This window comes from Anopheles stephensi, chromosome 3 (genome assembly GCF_013141755.1).
Source record: "Anopheles stephensi strain Indian chromosome 3, UCI_ANSTEP_V1.0, whole genome shotgun sequence".
Lineage (NCBI taxonomy): Eukaryota > Metazoa > Arthropoda > Insecta > Diptera > Culicidae > Anopheles > Anopheles stephensi.
The window spans coordinates 3265001-3285360 of NC_050203.1; the positions used below are offsets into that span (position 1 = coordinate 3265001).

General features: G+C 45.8%; 1 protein-coding gene across 28 annotated transcripts in view; it reads right to left on the reverse strand.

Moving 5' to 3' along the window:
• Positions 1-20360, reverse strand: part of LOC118509952 (glucose transporter type 1) — a 166133-nt gene that overhangs the window by 38465 nt on the left and 107308 nt on the right. For 21 of the 28 annotated variants that reach the window (XR_004905956.1, XR_004905954.1, XR_004905955.1 and 18 more), the window contains 3 exons: positions 19003-19152; positions 18501-18617; positions 15529-15760 (listed from right to left, as the gene is read on the reverse strand). The exons of 4 other annotated variants lie outside the window; for them this stretch is intronic. Coding sequence is in view for 21 of the 24 variants with exons in the window: in XM_036051305.1 (XP_035907198.1) it covers positions 15529-15760; positions 18501-18617; positions 19003-19135 (482 nt within the window). In the remaining 3 variants the exon portion in view is untranslated. Of the gene's footprint in view, positions 1-2435; positions 3200-15528; positions 15761-18500; positions 18618-19002; positions 19153-20360 lie in introns of those variants that run through there. 3 more of the 28 variants (XM_036051297.1, XM_036051301.1, XM_036051310.1) reach the window with 3 other exon arrangements.

Consider the following 20360-nt stretch of genomic DNA (forward strand, 5'->3'; position numbering starts at 1 on the left):
GGAAAAACGAAAATGCACATATTAGTATTTATTTCCACATTTCTACGAAGGAAAATGGATTGCGGGGTCGCTTTTTTATTCCAACGCGAATGGAAAGAACGATAGAGAGATAGAGAGAGGATGAAGGACAGAAGGCAGCACGAAGATGTATTTATATGCGGACTGAGCGATTTTCGTTCGCGAGTGAAATGCGTGGTGGAGGATGACGGGGCCAGTTATGAAAAGTCATGAGCTTTCTGTTTTTTTTTTCCCTATCATTGTCATATCTCGTCACCAAGCCGGCTGTTGTGCAAGTGGTGTGGCGAGGATCGACTCTTAAGCTACCGTTCTGCCGGAAGTGGAAGCTCACATGAAATGACGGTCGAAAATAGCCCCGGTGGTGGTGGTGGTGGTGGTGGTGGCGGTGAAAATGAAGCGTATTTATGGAAAGGCCATCAAACTATACGGGATGAAAAGTTGTTCCGAACGGTACGAAGCTATGCATTTTGAGAAGTAGTTGGTGAAACATGAATATAAAAACTTAAAGTTGCGTTTACTTTGCCATGAAGGATGAGATAGAAGAAGACGCCGTGGGTGATGATGATGTTTGGTGAATAGAGGATGAACTTGTGTATGTAACGATGCAATGCTATGTAATGTAAAAAATAAGTAAAAAAAAGGAAAACGAATAAAAGTAACGAAAGTAAGTTTTTTTAAGCATTCAAAAATGCTAAAAAGAAAGCATAACGAAACAAGAGAGATAGAGAGAGAAAGAGAGAAGAGCAAGAAAAAGCAAAACTTTTCTAAAAAGGAGACAAGACAATCACGCGATACAAGAAGAGATCACTGCGATGAATGTGATAATGTGTAGCATTCGAAGCACAAAGCTCTTCCTTATCAACTTTACGTCTTGTGTGACGTATTTTTGGTTTCCATAAAATTTTCACACTTTTCCCGTCAGTTTTGGGAGGGTGGTTTGATTTTCCATTTCAGTACGTTGAGTGACTTTTATCTTTCTTGATTTTGTTCTGCATTCAAGACAGTTTTGTTTGTCGTTGTCGGTGCAGATACGCGAAACGAAACAGTGTGTGTGTGTGTGAGCAAGATGCAGTAGCAGCAGCAGCAGCAGCAACAGTAGCAGTAGCGTAAGTAGGCTGTGAACGAATGGCAGCTCCGAATTGACGTCGATGAGGGTTAAACGTTTATCTTTAAATTTCCGTGAAGCGTTTTCCAAATAAAATTGAACAATTTAATCGGGCCGGGATACGGTGGTTCAAACGGTGGCTGTGGTTCGAAAATTTACACGAACAATTATTTCCTCAACGCGGAATGACGTTTGATGCTGCGCTACTGGATTGGAAAGAAAGAAAGAAAATCTTCTCGCTGGCGGCCTGCATGAAACAGTGGACCGAGTGGCAAAAACATATGGTACAAAAATCAAAACCAAGAAAAAGCTCTTTCGAAACGAATATAAACACTAAATATGGAACGTATCAGTAAGAATAAACATAACGCAAGGAACAACAATATTTACATCAGGCGTAAGTAACAAAGGATAAGAACGATATGTGTGTATGAGCAGAGTTTTGATGCGTGTGTGAGTGAGCGAGTTAGTGCAAAATGGATGGCTAAGATAGAGTGGTGGAAGGTGTTGGTGTTGGTGAAGGATAAGAATCCCACTTGCATTGTGGTGATTGATGCATTCTTTCCTTCGGCAAGATGCTAAGAAAACCAAGCTTCGGCAGCTGCTCCAGTGGCTGGCCGAGGCCAAAGTAACCATTCGTTCTACATTCTAAATAGCACAGAATAAACACAGAATAACTTATCTACAAATTACGGTACTAAGCATTACGAGTTTATCGAGCGAACCGGTTATTCGAAAGAAGCCGCACAAGACAAGCTCATGTTCGCCCCAGCTTTTCCCAGCCCCCCCTGGGGAAGAGATGATCGCCACCAGTCACCGGCACTGGTTCGATATTGGTCTCTCGTACGGGAGTGAGGCTTTTCTTTGTCGTCAGCAATGTGAATATCGAATCGAAGCAAGAAACGTTAGAAAGAATCAAAACCAAAACCAAACGACCAAACTTCTGTGAGCGGGGTGTAACGGGTGTGTTACATGAAGGAGTTTGGGTGAAGTGAGCGAGTGTGTGCTAGGCAGGAATGACACGGATTTATGATCGCAGCGAACCAATTTTGGATAGGATGAATTGCTCCATTTTCGAACCACAACCACAACACACACACACATACATACACAAGCGCCGCAGCCGCAGACATCGGACAGGACGATCGAACGTTTGATAAAAGGGTAGTGTCGTGCGGTTTGCATATCTGCTCGGCGCGTTCGGCCTTATTGCTATCGTCTCTATTGTTTTAGGTGGAGGTTTTTTGAAAGAAGGAGATACTTTCGCGCGAAAGGGGTTTGTTGTTGTTGTTGATGGCGGCCGTTTACTTACCCGTAAGAAATATCCCCGTACGACATTTTGGAATCGATTTCGAGTTTTCGTTCGCGTTAGATCCGACGTTTGGCTAGGTTTTGTTTAATTTTGTTTCGCTAGTTTCGTTGATAAAAAATGGGGCTCTAGTAGTGGGCTTGCTTGCCGATCGGTGTCGTGTCAATTTGTCGTGCTACTGCTGCAACTGCTTGCTTCCGCGATCATCGACTTCAGTTAATCAGAATCAATGAAGCAATAAATCAAATTCCTCGCGATTGCTTACGAATAATCGAACCGTACTCGTTGCTTCGATAAGCGATGTTACTTTGGTAAAGGAACTTTAATGTTTTTCTCTTCTCTTTTCGCTTCTTATTGCGAGCTTTGTTTTACACTGAGAAAGCTTTACGTGGCACGATCGTTTTCGCGTGTTGTTTGCTTGATTTGCCTAATACGGTTCAATTCACTGACGTTTGGCGAAAGGATAGTGTTAACCTACTTTCCGGCGAGCATTAACCCCTGTTCTGTGTCACAGAGATCGCGGGTTAAACATGAAGGGGTGGGTGAGTGTGTTCAGTTGTCTGTAGTTTGCTTTCTGTTTTTCCTCAATGAACGTCTCTTGGCGGGAATGGAATGCGGATAAGCAATGCTTGAATGTTGATGCTGCTCTAATCCCGAATGAGTGATTAATGCACCGGCAATGTCCAACGATCGATCACCGTTGTGTGTGTTTTTTGTTTGTTTGTTGTGGTGCGATATTTTAATATCTATCGCTTGCTTGCTTTTTTTCATTCAAAGTGCAATCGTTTGTCGCACTATTGCTTGGTAAGCTTCAGCGATGAAGCAGCAAATATTTGTGGCTTCCGGTAGTGTGACGCCGCTTAACTTTGCACACACAAGAAGCCGTTCGAAAGTGCTACGAGGAAGAAAGAGAACGTAGAAATGGGCTGAATGAGAGAATGGAATTTGTTTAATGGTGAATATCGAGATCAGGGCGAAATGATTTAATTAGAGTTGGTGTGAACTTTAAACAGAAGTAAGTATTGAGAGCAAAAACTGGATTATTTGTAGCCTTGAATACGATTGTTATAAAAATGCGCCTAAAAGTATGCAATGATTTACACGAATGCAAAACATCACTTATGACGGGGGTATTATTGTGAATTGAGCGAGTTTCAAATAAATTAAAGACATTCAATCAAACTCGGTTATTGTTCGAAATAGTCGCAACACTGTAAGATGCTAAACAATTCAATCAAACTCCCTGGTTTGCATTTTCCAGAACAGCTCAATTCAATTTCACAAACCGATCGGACGATACGGACGAAGTTTTCCTCGAAACCTCAATCAATCGAGAAGCCACGAATCGAGTCGAAACCTTCCTGTTCCCCTTGCACCTTGCACCCTCTTCGCCCGCCACACCTACCAGTGGACTGACCGGTTTTGATTTTTCGCAAAACAAAATCAATAGACTGCAAGGACATACACACCAGCGCACAACAGCAGCAAAACAACGGCGAAGTGGGGAGAAGCAAAACTTTCTAGGCTTCCAAAACCAAAGCCATCAATCGGGTGAATTATTGGCTTTAGGGGTTTCAATTTTGTAACCCAACCGGGGCAGGGATGGTATGTTGTGCCATTGGCAAACACACAAAACTTTGTGCCTGGCGATGCTTTTGACCGCACCGGCAAAGATCGTAGCCCATTTATCTTTCGCCTTCCTTTTCTCTCTGGCTGATGGTTATGGCAGAGCATTTGCTTGGTGTGTTTGCAAATGATAAGTTGCAATCAATCTACAAATTTCGCTCGGGGCAAAACTGTTTGCTTTTATGGTGGAGTTGCGGTGAGCGAGGCGTTGAAATGGGGTTTCGGAGACAGACTGTGGCGTGTGTAACTTCTTAAGCAAATGGAAAGATTTCACAGAACTCGACAAAAGAAAGCGTCATCTTTGCGTTTCCGCCCAACGGTCCCAACACACACACACACACACACACACACATCGCCGCGGTGAAAGCGGTGCTAATCAAAAGTTTTGTTAATAATTTTCCCAGCAATTTCCCTTCGACCCCTTTTTCGGGAGGTCGTGGAAATCGTGTGGAGCAGGAAAAGTTGAACGAAACAAATGAGCCATGCATGGTAACGGCTTACGCAGAGGGGATGAGAATAATTCGCTTCCCACATACGCCCTTCGGGGAAAAAGCTCGTTGACAAGCGCGATAACGTAAGTCTTTGTCCAAGGCGTGAAAATGTGTCTTCTATTTCCCCTTGCTTTTTTTTTCTTTCCCATTCCCTGTCATGTGAGCAGAGTGTCAAGTTTTACTTCTGCTCAAAGTTTCACTCCAGAAGACGAGCTCGGGGGCAAATCATCCTTTTGCGCAGCGTTTGAAGTGAGCGAAGGGAATAAAAATGCTCAAACCTGCTCAGTCGCGGCTTTTGACAATAAAAGCTTATCATGAAAGTTTAATTTAATCCACGTCGCTTGCACTGTCCACCGCTCCAAAACTCCAACGCCCGATGATGCCGCTGCTGTTGTGAGCGGATTTTGATAGGTTAAATGTAAATGATGAACCAGAAAGGATGCAACCGGATGGGCCTGGGTGGAACGAGGTAAATCTGTTGATGAACCTTTGTCCTCCCCGCCCTATCCCCTCGTGAGGGGTTATCCAACGAAGGGCAGCCACTGAGGGAGATATACAAAAGTTTCCACATTTCCATCCTCAGAACAACTAACCTTACTCAAACAACCATTCCAAACTTATCATGGCTCCCGTACCGTGATTCGGTGCGGTTATGGTGAACCATCTTTCAGTTCTCAGTTTTTTTACCCTCCCTCCCCCCCACCCCCCAAACGCTCCATGGTCGTCTCTTTATAGTCTGGCGTGTGTGTCAGGTTACCCCACTCAGCAGGATGCTCTTTCGGAAGGGCAATGCTCTGAAGGGAAAAAGCTTCAAATTTCCACCTCAATTCGCTGCCCTGCGTGCCGGCCTCCATGAGCCGGAGTGTGTTTATAAATGAATATTTGTCAATTTCTATTCATACGATAATCCATTGGCTTAGGGCTGAAAGCGATTCAACGTGCAAACAAGAATGCAGAAAGAGCGAACGAGAAAGAAGTTAGAAGCACACGAAATAGGGGAAATTTGATATGTTTTCGTGCAAACAGAAAAATAAACAGCCTTCTCCACACGTGCAGGGAAAGAATTTAAACGGTTTTACATACAGACACATACACACGTACAAGTTTAAACCCAGCTTTCGTTATCGAGGGTTTCCACTTAACATGCAAGTCATCAAATTGTCCCGAATTAGTCTTCACCGATCAATTTCGTTTCTATTTCGAGTAGATTCACGGTTTCACATTTTCTCCAAAGCTTGTGTTAAATTGGTTTTCAAAGTATGATTCTTACAAACTTCACCGACATTCCTCTAAATTGTAGAAAATTATTTTGAATAATAAATACAGTATTTGAATAAAATTCTTCCTGTAGATTGTCACCTATAGAAGAAGAAAAAACTGCCAAATCTTTTCTATCTGTCCCCAGCTGGGCTCTCTCGGATGATGCTGATGATGATCATAAATTGATATCATTCAACGCCGGCAGCTCAACGCGTTCGCGAGATGGTGTGTTGGGCCGTTGCCAGCGAAGACGGAAAAAAGACATATCGAAAAAGGCGAACCATTAATCAAGGAATGAATGAACGAGGCGCGTCTTTTCAGTGAGCTGTGCAGCGCTGCCGGCGATAGGAAAATCACACACACACACACAAAGGCACATATACATTCTTCCACTATCACACCGACGATCTTTAGGGGTAAAATAATTTATCATGCCTCTTGAGCGCGGTGACACCTTTTTGAAGGCTGATGGATGGAACAGTAAAAAAACGGGGGAAAAAAGAGAACGATTTAAGATCACTTGATGCGAGCAAGGAACGGAAATGATATTTATCGCAAATAAGAACAAGCAATTAAAAGAGACGAAAGGGTCTGGTTTAAATGAGAAACAAGCTTATTGGACACAAATCGCTATTCGTTGCCCTTAACCATACTGGGGTTTAGTCTCTCTCGACTCGATGCGATATGGTATAAGGGGCGTTGGTAAGGTACAGTCATGTGTTGAAGGTTCAACTCCTGTTATGAGCGTAAAAAATCACCATTGCGTTTTCCGATACTTTGGCACCATAGATCGTGATAGAGCATATTGACGCAAAGTAACGACAAAAATGACCAAATAAATTGCATCTAACAAAGCGAAAGAGCGTGACAACGGCGAGGAACAGTCATCTAAACACTACTATCCTCAAAACCAATCTGTTAGAGAGAAAGTATAAAAGGCAGTCTCGAGCGCATATAAAAGCAACGGTCATCATCATTTTTGCCAACACCAAACACAACACAGCAGCAGCTAACACAAAAGAGAACACGGGCGCACATTCATTACTTTCCACCGCACGCTTTGAGAAACGTCCGGGATAGTGGAACCGCAAATACATTTCGGGATTTTAGCAAGAGGCAAATCCAACATCAACAGCACCCAAAACATACAAAAAAAAATGTAAGCTCACACAACAGTTTCACAAAATGTTTCGAGCACACTCATTGGAGGTTCCCCGAGGTTCGCCACCGACCGGGAGTGTTGCGAAAAATGCACTTTCATATTCATCTGTCATCAAATCAGCGCCATTCACAGAAGAAGGGAATGTTGGAAACGGAGCACGGCAAGCATGCAGCAACGAAAACGTGGAGTGTTGAAAAATACAAATGAAGCTGGCAGTGGCACAGCAACAGCGCAGCGTCCATTTGTGTCAGGCGGCAGGCGTCGGCAAATGCTCCGATCCCAAATCGGGGAGGTCCGAAAAATGCTTTCAATGATACGCCACCGCCGGAGCATGCAGACTGTGACTGGATGGTCTGGACGAGGGACAAACAAACAAGCGAGCAAAGCAGGAACAAATGGTGAAATGATGGATGGCTTGCATTCCCCAAACTGCTTGCCCTCTCTCTCTCTCCCTCTCCCTTAGCCTCCTTGCGCAAGAAGCAATGCCGGGAAAGACTTTCAAGAAGCAAAAGCTTTTGGGTTTTGCTTGGTTCATTGATGAAATGGAGGAAAATTTGCCACCTCGCTCTCCAGCAGATACAAACGCAGTTCCCTCCGTCCGCAGATGAGATGACTGCCCCACTCTGTCCGCGACCGACCGTCCGTCCGGCCATGTCGAGCCGAGCAACGTTCGTTTGTTGTAAAGCAAGATAAATGAAGCACGATTCATTGTGCTCACGTGCCGCAGATGATGAAAGCGAGTGAAGTGGCAAAGCGTGGAGCGCGGGGAAAGAGGAAGCGAAGGAGCCTTCGCTTACTCCCCAATGTCACTTTTACGATTTCTCTGGAAAATGGTTTGTCACACGGGCAAACAAACATAAAAATCCGGAACCACAATTCCCATCAGGACTCTCCGGGCTCGTAAGGAACCGGTGCATGCGGTTGGGAGTGTCCTGAGGAAATTCGTTTCACACGACAAATATGCACCACGTGCGATGAGTGAAATGGAATCTTTCAAACTGTCAGAAGAAAGTTTGCCCAACGTGTCCAACTGCATTAGTGCAGAGATCGAGTTCCGGCTTCGGTTGAAGGGAAGCTAGCACCCCAGCAAAATTTACTCAACGCGCCCGAACGTGTTGAAGGGACGGCTTATAAGGTTAAGGAAATAAATTTGCGCACGTTTGAAGCTGTCAAAATAATGTTTGGCAAGGTAAGCAAGTACATAAACTGCTAATATAAACTTCCACCACAGTGACAGTCGACCGAACGTATGCAATCTGCTCGCGAAAACTCGCCTAAAGTTATGCAATTCGCTCGTATCGTATTCCTATCGAACGAAAAGTGAGCCTTTCCGTACAAAGTTTAATAACGCCGGCACACTGTATTGCAATAAATTATGCCACGAAATGGACAGGCACAAAATGGAGCAAAAGAAATCGTTCTCCATCAGCAATCATAATTAACAAACATCAAAGTTAAACATGTCGAGCTGGAAGCATGTTCTGGGACGTCAACAAACGAGACGGATTGCTTTCCAGAGGCTTGAGATATGACTACCAGCAGCAGCTAGTGATGTGGAACATTTTCATCCCTCTTCCCCGATATCGATAGATTGATTGCATTTTCCCACCAGTCCCTGCTCCTCATGGATGTCCCATCGGTCGCAGTCAGAAGGGGAACTAGCAATATTTGCTTTAATTTTCTGCGCTTCTTCCTGCCACGTCACAACAACCGTACGCTGCGCTGTCTTTTTCCCTGCCCAGGCTGTGTGTACCTAGTTCCGCAGCCGGGTCCGGGTCTAGTTTGAGGTCAATTCAATTACATTTGCATTTAGATAACGGGATCCAATACGTGGGGAAGGAAGCCGGGACTTTCACAGAACTGGTGGCTGTGATGATGATGTGCAGGATTTTTCAAACTTTTTCCTTTGGCCGTTTGTTCCTTGCTTGGTTCGATGCAAACGTGCGATGCAGAAAAATGGTGCATCGTGTGTACTGCCTGTCCAGCTGGGAACGGGCCCAATGCTTGGGCTACGAACAGTTTAACCGAAAATTAAATTATCAAAGTCCATCTTGCTGGCGGTCGGTGGAGTATGGGTGGAGTTGCAGTTTGCTGACCACGGCTTCGGACTTTGTCGGCCTGCCAGATACTTCCCAGATGACTTCTTGTGACATCACGCGGCATATAAACAGCATGAGGTCTCGCTGACCTCGAACGAGCGGAGCAGAGACAGAGAGCGGGAGCGTTCGGTTGGAAAGTTGGGAACCAGTGTTTACCAACTGCCGGCAGGACGTCTGACGGAGGCGGTCCTGGGTGTGGTCATCTCATCCAGATGGAGTCTCTCCTTGCTGCCTGTGTGTGCTGTGTGTTTGATCCCGTGTGCCATGTTGACCGTACAGATTTTCGCATAATGTTCCAAAAATGTTTCCTTGTCCACATCGGGCTCTCGTGCAGCCCATCCTAGTGTATGGTTGCGGTTTGGTGTGCAGTGCTCTGCAGGAACACTTGGGCCCGTGCACGGCAGGACGTCCCTGAGCCGCAAATAGTGGTACGCTCGGAGACCCAGCCCGTTGCTTAGCTGCATCTCAGTTTTACAGAGTCAACAGTGGCAGTGCAATGGAGCGAGGGTTGATAAAAAATCCAATATCCTTTCATTAGCCCGATGTCCGATGGCCCAAAATGGGATGTCCGACGGTTCGTGTGGGCAAAGTTTGATAGGCCGCGTCGGCATCTGCACCGGCCGGGATGGATTAAAACTATCGGCCGAGGTAACGGGAAAGCTCCATTAAAACCTACCGAACTGATATCATTCGATCAAACGGACCACACATCATGCGAGCTACGAATCACGAATCGAGTTTTTTCTCCAGCGCCCTCATACGAGCAAGGCTTCGTTTAATCGACCATGATCTCAGTATCACATGGCAGGAACACTTAAAATTGACTCCCCGAAAAGGAGCTCGGAGCAGAGCTGTGGCAGCACACAGCTGCTGGGACGAGGTGATGAACCGAACTCAAATTCTACTCATTTCCTGCAAATATCCTGTGAGAGATTGCGCGCCCACCAAGTTGCAGCAGGGCAACAAACATTGGAACTGGCTCTGGGTACGCCGAATCAAGTAAAAAGACGTTCATTGGGCCACTGGAATGAAGTTTTTAGTAGGCTTTTGCACACTCCATCGAGCACGACTGGACTGGAGGACTGTTGTGTGAACGCTTTTTCTAGCGTAAGCCAATACTTCCGAGTGACGTTGGTTGGTCGGCAGACGAGCCGAGGGTCCAGACTTCAACTGAAAAAAGTTCCACTCCATCACACGGAATCAGTTTATTTCCCTTGTTAATTCTCGAGACCGCATACGGGGAAAAGGGTTTCTGGGATTCTGGGATTCTGGTGAAATTTTAACTGACACCGGCATGATTGAGTTGCCGTCGTCGTCGTCGTCGTCGTCCGTTGGATTACTTGAGCAGCATCACCACAATGAAGGTGTCCAACACTGTGGTTTTTGGAATTGGGTTCATCACGAGTGTGTCGCTTTGTGTTAATGAATGCGGACAATCTCCTAACCGGGAATGAAATTGTTTCCACAACAGTGTTTGAGTTCGAGTCCGAATGTTAGATGTTCCGGATCTCCAGCCATCCCCGAATATAACGCACGCACAAGCACACACACACACACAATGGTTGCGTTTTATATTATCGTTAACAAAATCGTGTGGTTGCGGGTAAATGTGGGACATTGTTTAACTTTCGAATGTGTAGTAGCTTTGGAGGATAATTTCCAAATGAGATATCAACACTCGACCGACCGAGGATGCGTTCGCGCGAGCTTTCATTAGGGAATTAGAACACTACACATCAGCTTCAGGACATCTCCAGCTATCTCTCGATGGAGATAATGATGGTCCTAGAGGTGAAGGTTTGGGTGACTGTGGGGGTTTGAAAACAAACTGCTTAATTTCCTGCCTTCCTTCAGCGTTCCACACTACTCAACTAATCATACTTGAGTGCTCGGTGCGTCCTGGCAACTCCGTGCGGTGGTACGAGTTCAACCCCACCGATTCGCCGAAAGTGATCCTTCAGAAGACTTCCACACACGCACACAAACAGTACGTCCTCTTAATTCTCATCATCGTCGCACTACTCAGACATCTACCCGGAAAAAGGATGACTTCATCCATTACCCAAAAACCACTGGACAAACGGTTTCCATCAGCAGGAGCACACACACACACACACACACATACTCCTTACCTTCATCTTAATGGACCAAGGTTTTCGGGGTAAGTGGCATCCAAAATCCAAGGTAGTGATCGCCGTTTGCCTTCCCGTTTGCAACTCCTCCCGAAAGGTAACTTCCGCACGAGACCGACGTATGCTGATTGCGTTCTAATTCTACGTGCTTTCCCTGGCCCGCAGCCGGAACTAGCCAAAAGCAACACATCCAACCAGCGAAGCGCTGAATAATTCCATTTGCATGATGCACTTCGCTACCTAGCGGGCGTATGAATCTTGCATCAGGTATAATTCATGACTTCCGACTCGGATCGGACTCTGACGACCGGATCTGAATGTCTGTTCCGACGGTTTCCATGTCCAAATAAAGCAGGAAGAAAAAAAAAGAGTCCAGGGTGCTCCTTTACTCTCGGAATTGAATTCTTGCTTTGGTGAGGTCGTGGTGTAGTACTAGGAAACTGGCCGCCACGCCACTAGTCCAGTCGGTGCTTGTTGCCGGTGTACGCACATTTGCATTTTAAAGGATACTTTATACCCATCTGGCTTAGGCCACAGAGTCACGGGCAGGCTGGCACAGGAATCGAGAGTCGCTTGGTACGATTTTGACCACAAAATATCCCAACAGAGCCCCGAGGGGGATTCGGAGTGCGAGTGCCTCACACAAATACAATTGAAATTGTTCCTCATGCATAGACGAGAACGCCCCGAAAAGGCACATCCACTCGAGTGAGGGCTTTCAGTAGCAAAAGCTTCACCTCTTAAAGAATGTCCAGAGTCTCCCAGCAGTGGCTGGCAATAACGAGATGCATATGGGACCCAGCACTGCACCACTGCATCCAGCGAAAGCATCGGTTCGCTTTAACCTCACCGCCGTGCGCCTCCCGCCTTCTTTCTCGTTGTGGCAAGTCCTGATTGCTCCACAAACGCAACCACCACGGTTTCGGCATCGGGGTCGGTTGAGTTGGATTTAATTTCATTAATTTTTCAATCGCCATGATATACGCCTTTTCTGCCCGGCGCTGTTCGTTTAACTTTCAATTCTCCGTATAATAAACCTTCCGTCCGTCCGGCTGCCTTCCTTCCTCGTCCGGCATCGCTTAAGCTTGGCGAATGACCACAAATACGGGTTACTTTAACCGAGCATTCTCAGTAATTTTATTTTTGTGCAATGAACCACGGCTTATCGCTGCCTTTCCCCGTTCGCCGTACTGAGGGATAAAGAATTAACCGAAACAAAAGCCAATGCGTCGAAAAGTGCATTTGGAGGCGGCGAACGGAGCCGAGAGCAAAAGTTAATGCCGAAAGCTTACTGTTTCAGTGGGTGCTTTATGGGGATGCCGAGAGAAGAAAAAAGCCTCAGGCATTCCAATGAAGAACTGTGCATTGAGAAGGAAGGATTTCAAGAGTTAACAATTCTGTGGCTTTGTATTTTTGTTCTAAATGATTTTGTGCTATTTTGTTTCTCCCTGTTTACTGCAGTGCTGGCTTTTGCGAAAGTTTTCCTTGCACTGAGGCGGTGGGTTAAGTTCCAGGAAAAAAAATTCATTTCGTTGCCGGGGAGTTTTGTGTGAGCGAAAGAGGGCGCTCTAGATGCACTAGAGAAACTCTTCATAAAAGAATTTCCAATTCGTAGAACTTTAAATTTGCAACGGTTGTGAACAATTCTCCATTTTGAAGCTTCAAGTTCTAAGCTGAAGCTCCCGGTAGCTTCCTGTGTATCTTAAAAAAACAATTACTACCTGCTAAAACCCATTTCAAACACCTTGAGTCTATTTATTTGTGATTTAAAACATCTCGTCCTTGTTAATCATCCCACGAAGGTCCAATAAAACGTACATCCATTCGAACGGCAAACACGAACGACTGATGAAGTCCTCTTAATCTTGAACCACTCCAGTCCAAACCGACCATTAAATGAGGCGACACAAGGTTGCTTTGTTTCTGAGTTTTATGGTTATCGATTGGTTGGCGATTGCAAGTACCAACTCCAACCGACTCGTTCGGGGGGCGATCGAGCACGTTGGTTCAATTTTTGAGAATGCAAGAGCACGGTGAGGGTCCTCCCGAGAGCTTCAGTACAGAGGTGGCCAGTTTGCAAATGTTTGTCAATTTTCGTAAAACGGCAAAACCAATCAACGAAAAATGTAGCTCGCACAGCAGCCGGAGCAGCAGGGAGCTCGCCGGTCGTGTCTCAAGCCACGTTGGACGTTTCATTAATGAAAACATAAAAAATGCATACATTTTTTCCCGCTCCGAGTGGTCTCCCCACAACTAACCTCGCTCGGGTTCGGGATGGGATGTGTAATCGATTTCCGTTCCCGGGAAACCTGGCTAGCCGAACGTGCTTAGACGGTGGGCTGGAGTGAAGCAGAGCAGAGGGCCGGAAGAAGCAATGTAACGCAAAAACGGGAAGATAGATGAAACTTGCCAGTGACGTGACTGGGAAATGAAATCGAAATGATCCCGTTAGCAAGCAAGCTGTTTTAGTTCTGTTGCTGGCCCACCAAGGAGCCACGTTCTCCCTGGACGGAGGGAAGTTGCTTGTGATTATCGAGCTTAAAGCAGGTTCCGATTGGAAATTGGCTCACGGGGCTGGTGTGCGGACGAATTTAATTATTTTTATTTGCATTCACTTTTAGATTTCGTCGGACCGAGCTAGAAGATCCCACGTTGTGCGATGAGTAACTTTTCGTCCATTTCTCCCACAGCTTTTCTTATCTTTAGGTCGCATGAACGTGTCAAGGTAACGTGCAGATGGAAATGAAGATTCTTACAAAAATATACAATCTTTCAGTTGCTTATCAATAACATTTCTCCCTAGCAGAAAACGATTGTACGATTGTACGATACATCAACAGTGTGTGTTGAGGAAGGGTAAAGAAACATCAATGTACAAAACACAGTAACACAGCACAGTAATAGGAAACAGAAATGTCAACTAACAGCAACATTCAACGCAAGACAGGAAAGAAGGAAATAGTGAAGAGAGATGTGAAAATAGTAAAGGTCAGGTAACATAGCGCGCAGACAGAAGAACAGAATGCGGGAGCAAAACAGTGGCGCAACTTGGAACGGACAGAGTGCATCTTCGCTAGTCAGAAGAAACAGAGTGTAAAAGGGGAAAGAAAGATGAACGACACATATCAAAAGGAAAACTGAACAGACAGACAGAAGAGCACAGAACCGTTCCCAACAGGAAACAGATGAAAACACATGAAAGAAAGAACCTACTCGGTGAGAGGCTAGTAGCGAATAGGGCGATGACATAGTATAATGTTTCATGAGCGAACGAATGGCGTGACACACGTCGGCAATAAAAATGGAGGCAATGGAGAGCGAGAGACAAGGAAAACGAAAACAGAAAACAAGCCAAAAACCAAAACAACGGCTAACGGAACGATGACAAAATGACGGTCAAGTGAGACACAGAAAAATGGCAGGGCTCAATTCTTTGTTTTGAGCTGTTTTTGCCTCTTTTTTGTTCAACCGACGGATGACACGAAATAGATGTCGATGGATGATAAAAGATGAACGAAACAGTTTGGTACGGTGACAGCGACGTGTTTTGAAAAACGACCGGAAAGCAAGGAAAAACAATGCGAAAAACCATAACGGGCCAAAAATTTTGAACAATAACGATAGGCGGCGCGCCATAATCCCAAACGCCCGACGCCGCCTCCCAATGTGTCATCGAATGCGATGCGAACGATGCGATATATAGGTTATTGGTGAGGCTGAAAAGGTCCTTCGAACGTGTTGTTCTGTGCTGTTCCTGGGTGGGCCGAAAACGGTATAGAGTGTAGCCAAATCGTAGCCAAAGAACTGGTCTTTCGTTTTTGGATTTTAAATTTTGGGTGGCTGTTGTGCTGAGCACAACAAATTTTGTACGAGCCTTCCTTTCGATGTACCATTTCAGAGCAGTTCGATGAAGGTGAGTGTGGTTTGGGACATTTTCAGTCCCACGACTCCCAACGGAAGGTCGGCGATGGTTGCTTTGTGTGTAAATATGAAACCGAACTGTCACCTTCGAACTGTCAAAAGTGACGCTTAGTATTTGTGTGCCTATTTTCTGACAGCAATAGTGACGTTTCATATTGACAAACAACATTGTTTTAGTAAATGATTCTATGATACATGAGGTGATGTGAAAAATTAATTATAAAATTATCCCACCCAAAAATGAAACACAAAATAGTAAAGAAAAATTATGCAAGAGATTTTTAGAAGTCCCCATAAATAATTTCATTTAAACATTCTTAAATGAAAGACAGTGTTAACGAATGGAAAAGCTGAAAAGTGATCGTACCCCAGAGGAGAAAGCAAAACACACACGAAAGTACTCACTCGATAAGCAATTGACGTAATGATTCCGCATCCTCCCCATCGCAGCGATCGCTCTTCCGTGAGCCGAGAGAACCGGTACCGTCTCCTATGTACCTTGGCCGCTTAAGTCCACTGCCGGGCGAATGACGCGTCCCGGTTGACGAACGCCCATCGTCTACGCCACTGCTCCGTTGCGAATCGATCGACTGGGAACGGTAGACTGGCGGGCCGGCATGGCGGAAAGGAAGATACACTTTTAGGTATCAGGTTAGATGATGGTTAGACTAATGGCATCCAGTGCTGTGAGCTGTGAGAATATAGCATTATGGGTGGTTGTGGTGGTGATGGTGAGGGACGACTGTAATCCCCTTGTCCAGGTGGGTTCGGGGATCGACATTTTATAATGGTTGGCGATATAAAAATAAAACGCTTCCCTCGACGGGGAAATGGATTCAAAGGAGAAAGGAAAAGGGACGGGGGCCGAGATCAGTACCGGAGCTTAAGATTAAAATGAAACAAAAGAACCAGCGTGGAGCATAAAAGGCAAACGAGCAGCCAAAAAACCACGCCCCGAAAATGATCCTTGCTCCGCGTTTTGGAGACTGAAAACGAAGCAACGTAAAGAAAACGATCAACGATTCCATAAAAGTGAACGAACGCGGAACAGGGTAGCGCGCACGACTCGTAAAGTTGTTGACGCCGTTGCGGTCGTAACAATAAAATCGAATGCGATAAGAGATGGACCTTTTCCTAATCACCCGCCGAAGACGTTTCAATTTACTTCAATGTTTGTTAATGCGTTGCGTGTGTTGTTTTGAAGGCTTTTGAAATTGAATATTTAAAATAGGGCAACAAGCTGCCTAATCCGTCTGAGTTAAGCCGAAGAATCGAGATTCTAAGCTCCCAAAGCTCATCTTGTCTCGGTGAACCGTTTTCGATTATGAATCCCACCTTTCATATCCATCATAAACGCCTGAAAGTATGCAATCCATATAGCACAACGCTTGTTTTGCAGCATATTGATCGCTCCTCTAACAAGAGCTAACAAAATACAAAATTGGAAACTCGAACCTGCTAGGGACGGTACGCTTACAGTTCAATTATCGCATCAAGGAAATTGTATCGAAATGATAATGTTGCAGAAATACCTTTCACCATCAAATCAATGGGCCGTGTTACGATGCCCATGTCGAAAGCGACGCAGCTGACCCGTACAGAGCGAGCAGAGGTTTTCGAACTGTGCCGGACGTACAATATTAATGGAAAATCAACTTCTAGAACGGTTCTCTCCCACACTCCGGTCCCATGAATCTGGATGTGTCATTTTTTTAATGTTTCAGTTCTTGTTACCTGGTACCTGGGTAAGGACCACCCTTCGGCAGTACCTTTACAGCACACACTGACACACGACAAATAAAAAAGGACGGACACATACAATGCTTGAACGGAGTGTGGTTCATTTCCGAGTTTTCTCATCCTTCGTTCCGAAGTTCTATTTTCGTTAGATGTATCTTCTGCGAATCAATTCGATTCGAATTGCCAATGGTGATGGTGTCAATTCCCACGAATTCGATTTCATTCCTGTATAAGTCTTCCTGATCATGCGATCCCTCCTGTTCTTCCGCCGTTTGATGAGTGAAGAAATGTATTCCCGGCTGCTTCCCCGTCCCGTGCAACGTCCCGGGACGGTACCTGCGCAGGGCAGCGGGCTTGCTTGCGAGTTTCATTTCCCATCAAAGGTTCAATGCGAGGGCTCTAATCAATCTGCACATTCGATCCGATTACCACCGCACGAAGCGATGCCGGAAAGCTTCTTACCCATTCTTACCGTCACCACCGAGCCGATGGTTCCGATTTCTTGGAACTTTACACTTCCAACTCTCCCACCTCGAACCTAAGCTTCTTTCCGAAGGTACGACCCGAAGGGAGAATGCACACGGGTCGCCCGAAGCGAAAGGTAGCCGCCCGGAAGGAAGGCCGACCCGGGAAGAGAATTTTAATTTAAATTAGTTAACGGACTGCCAGCGTCCGACAATGAAATATTCAGTGGCAACATACTTCGACCGCTCCACTAGGTCCCGGGCAGACTCTCCTGGAAGCTCCAGCACGCTAGCAGCATCGATCGAACTTTTTCGACTTTTCCCTTCTGTGGGCCACTTTCGGTCGGTCGGTCGGTACGAGCATCATGTGCCAAATGGGAAATGATAGAATTAAACAGAAACCTGCCTGCGATGGTCTTCATTACATGCGCCCGGGTGAGTTCCAGCTCTGGATGTATTTAACTCTTTTACGGAATCGATTTTAGTCCCTGAAATGTAGTGGCGCACATGTGCTCTGGCACCTTTTGAACCTCGCTCGTTCTTCTGGACTTCGTGGAAGTTTTCAGCTGGCAGAGCTGAAAGGGACGCTGATTGTAAAGTGAGCTGAGAGCTGGAAGGCAGGTGGACATATCATGAAGATGTCCGACTGCCTTCTAAGGAGATTCAATTCCTCGCCGGACATACGAGCAGTACGAGAAGTAGAAAGGAAATAGTTAAGTTGAGGATAATCTTTTACCTTGACCAATGAACCTGGTAAAGCAGGATTGATTCTTTATCACTCTTCAAGTCCAGTTCAAGGCATTCTACGGTCGGACCATAATAAATTTCAATTCGATGTAGACTTTGACCAGGCAGGAACAGAGGAATGCGAGATTAGATTCTTGGTTGATAAAGAAGGAACTTCATCGTTCACTGTCCACGGAGAGCTTCAATTAGATTGAACAAATCAACTTCAGACACACACACACGTATGTCACCTGGATCACCCAAAAGGACGATTTGTACTGAAAGGAGAGACTGACCGGGGGGGGGGGGGGGGGGGGGGGATTGTGGGAAGTGGGAAGATAAATAATCGATTGGAGGAAGCGGTGATATGCGATAGCAATGAATCGGGCATTTCTCGTTTGCTCGTTATCGATGGGCCGATAACGAGCGGCCATTTGCTTTACTTACCGTCCGGGCGTACTCGAACTGGAGGTGAGGTCAGCTTGAGCGTTGATGACAGGGCCTGTGAATCCAGGGGCCCACTAAAGACATAATCATACGTTCCTTCCTGGCTCAATGTTGACACTGTCGGCGGGGGGTGGGGGTGTCCGAGTGACATCGACACGACGACATCATGTTTTTATTTTCGTTCATTTAGTGTCCGGTGAACAGACATGAAAGTTTGGGGGCAAAGGCAATAAATGTTTGATTAGCAAGGGTACCGTGACGGGTTGTGTGGATGGATAACGATTACTTACGTGAAAGAAGGCAAATAAAGTGGAACCGAAATCACCGAAAAAAAAATACACATACTCAAAGCACGGTACAACTAAACATTGATAAGTGTCAAACGTGTCATGCAGAACAGAAGAGACAAATCAAACACAAGAAAAGATATACCGAAGAAAAGCAAAAGAGAGAGAGAGGGAGAGAGTGCACTAATCAAAACTAGCGGTGGCGTTCGACCAACCTGGATACACGGACAGTGGTTGCAGCACTTGGGTTGATCTTAATGGTGGTGGTAATGGTGGCAGTTGAGGCTCGGGGCCGTTCGAAATGGAAGACGGAGGAGAGATCATCGAAGGGTCGCCGTTTGTCGCCATAACATGGAGACGGCCGGCTATCGAACCGAATTTTACGACGAACCGAATTTTTGTGGTCGAATGTGCCGTGCATGTGTCGATTAAGTTATAACGCGTTGACATTGGTTAGCGCAGCATGTTAGTAGGAGAGAGAGAAAATATGAAAGGTTATGGTTAGCGAAAGTGTTTTTCATATGCTGGTGAAACGATACTCATTTATTTTTATATCACTACACATGTTACGACACTGTCTTTTATGTAAAACCATTATTGGGTCAAGCATCGAGCACGCTGTTTAATACTCCAATTCCGCTATAACGACTCGGGCCTCGGTCCGGGTGTCGAAGACGTAGGATTTTCACCTGACAACAACCAACAAGCAACGATGAAATGAAGTGATACGAAACCACAAATCCTGCCCATTTACTGCATCAGAACAGCCAGACCACTGGCAAACCCGTACGGTAAATATCAGTTACGGAGGTACCTCTAATTCCCAAACCGTGCCCAGTCGCCCAATAAGAAGTAGTAATAAACAAAGCAAATATCTTCAAGGTGAAAAAGGAAACGTTCGAAAGCGTTCAACTTCAAGGCCGGTTGAGCTCCTCAGGATCAATTCGCATTCTTCCAGTGTAAGTAACCGGACGGCGATGGCTTTTGTTTCCGACTTTTCTGCAACCTTCCTTTCTGCCCCGGTTTTTCCATCCAATTGAACGCCACAAAGAGACACACACAGCCACACAGCCACAACAACGAACTAATATGCTTCAACTTCCTGTTCCTGTTTCCTGTTCCTTCCGGACGAGTTCTTCCTCCGGGTCGAACGTTCCTCCGTGCCAGGGGCAAGAATTGAAGGATTGGTATCGCCACGGCCACTCACACATTTTGATGAAGTCACGTGAAGCGCCATGTCATGCAGCACTGCCGCAGACACTGTTAGTGCTGCACAGGCACGAATCTGCCCACAAGCACGGCTGCCACGTTCACTGTTTGCTGCCAGGCGCAAGGTTTGCATACCTTTGGCAATCCGGGGAACGTCTTGCTGCCACTGTCCGTCGCTCAGCTTGTTGAAGCCCACTGTCTTTCTGCGGCCCAAAGAATGTGCCACCAAAGTGCCTTCGTCTTCGTGTGTGTGTGTGTGTATGCAAATAATGCCTTTGCCCGTGACCGTAACTTGCCGCTGCTAGCTAGACGTTCGTTGGTGTGAGCATTATTTTCTTCAGGTGGATGAATTCTGTTGCCATAC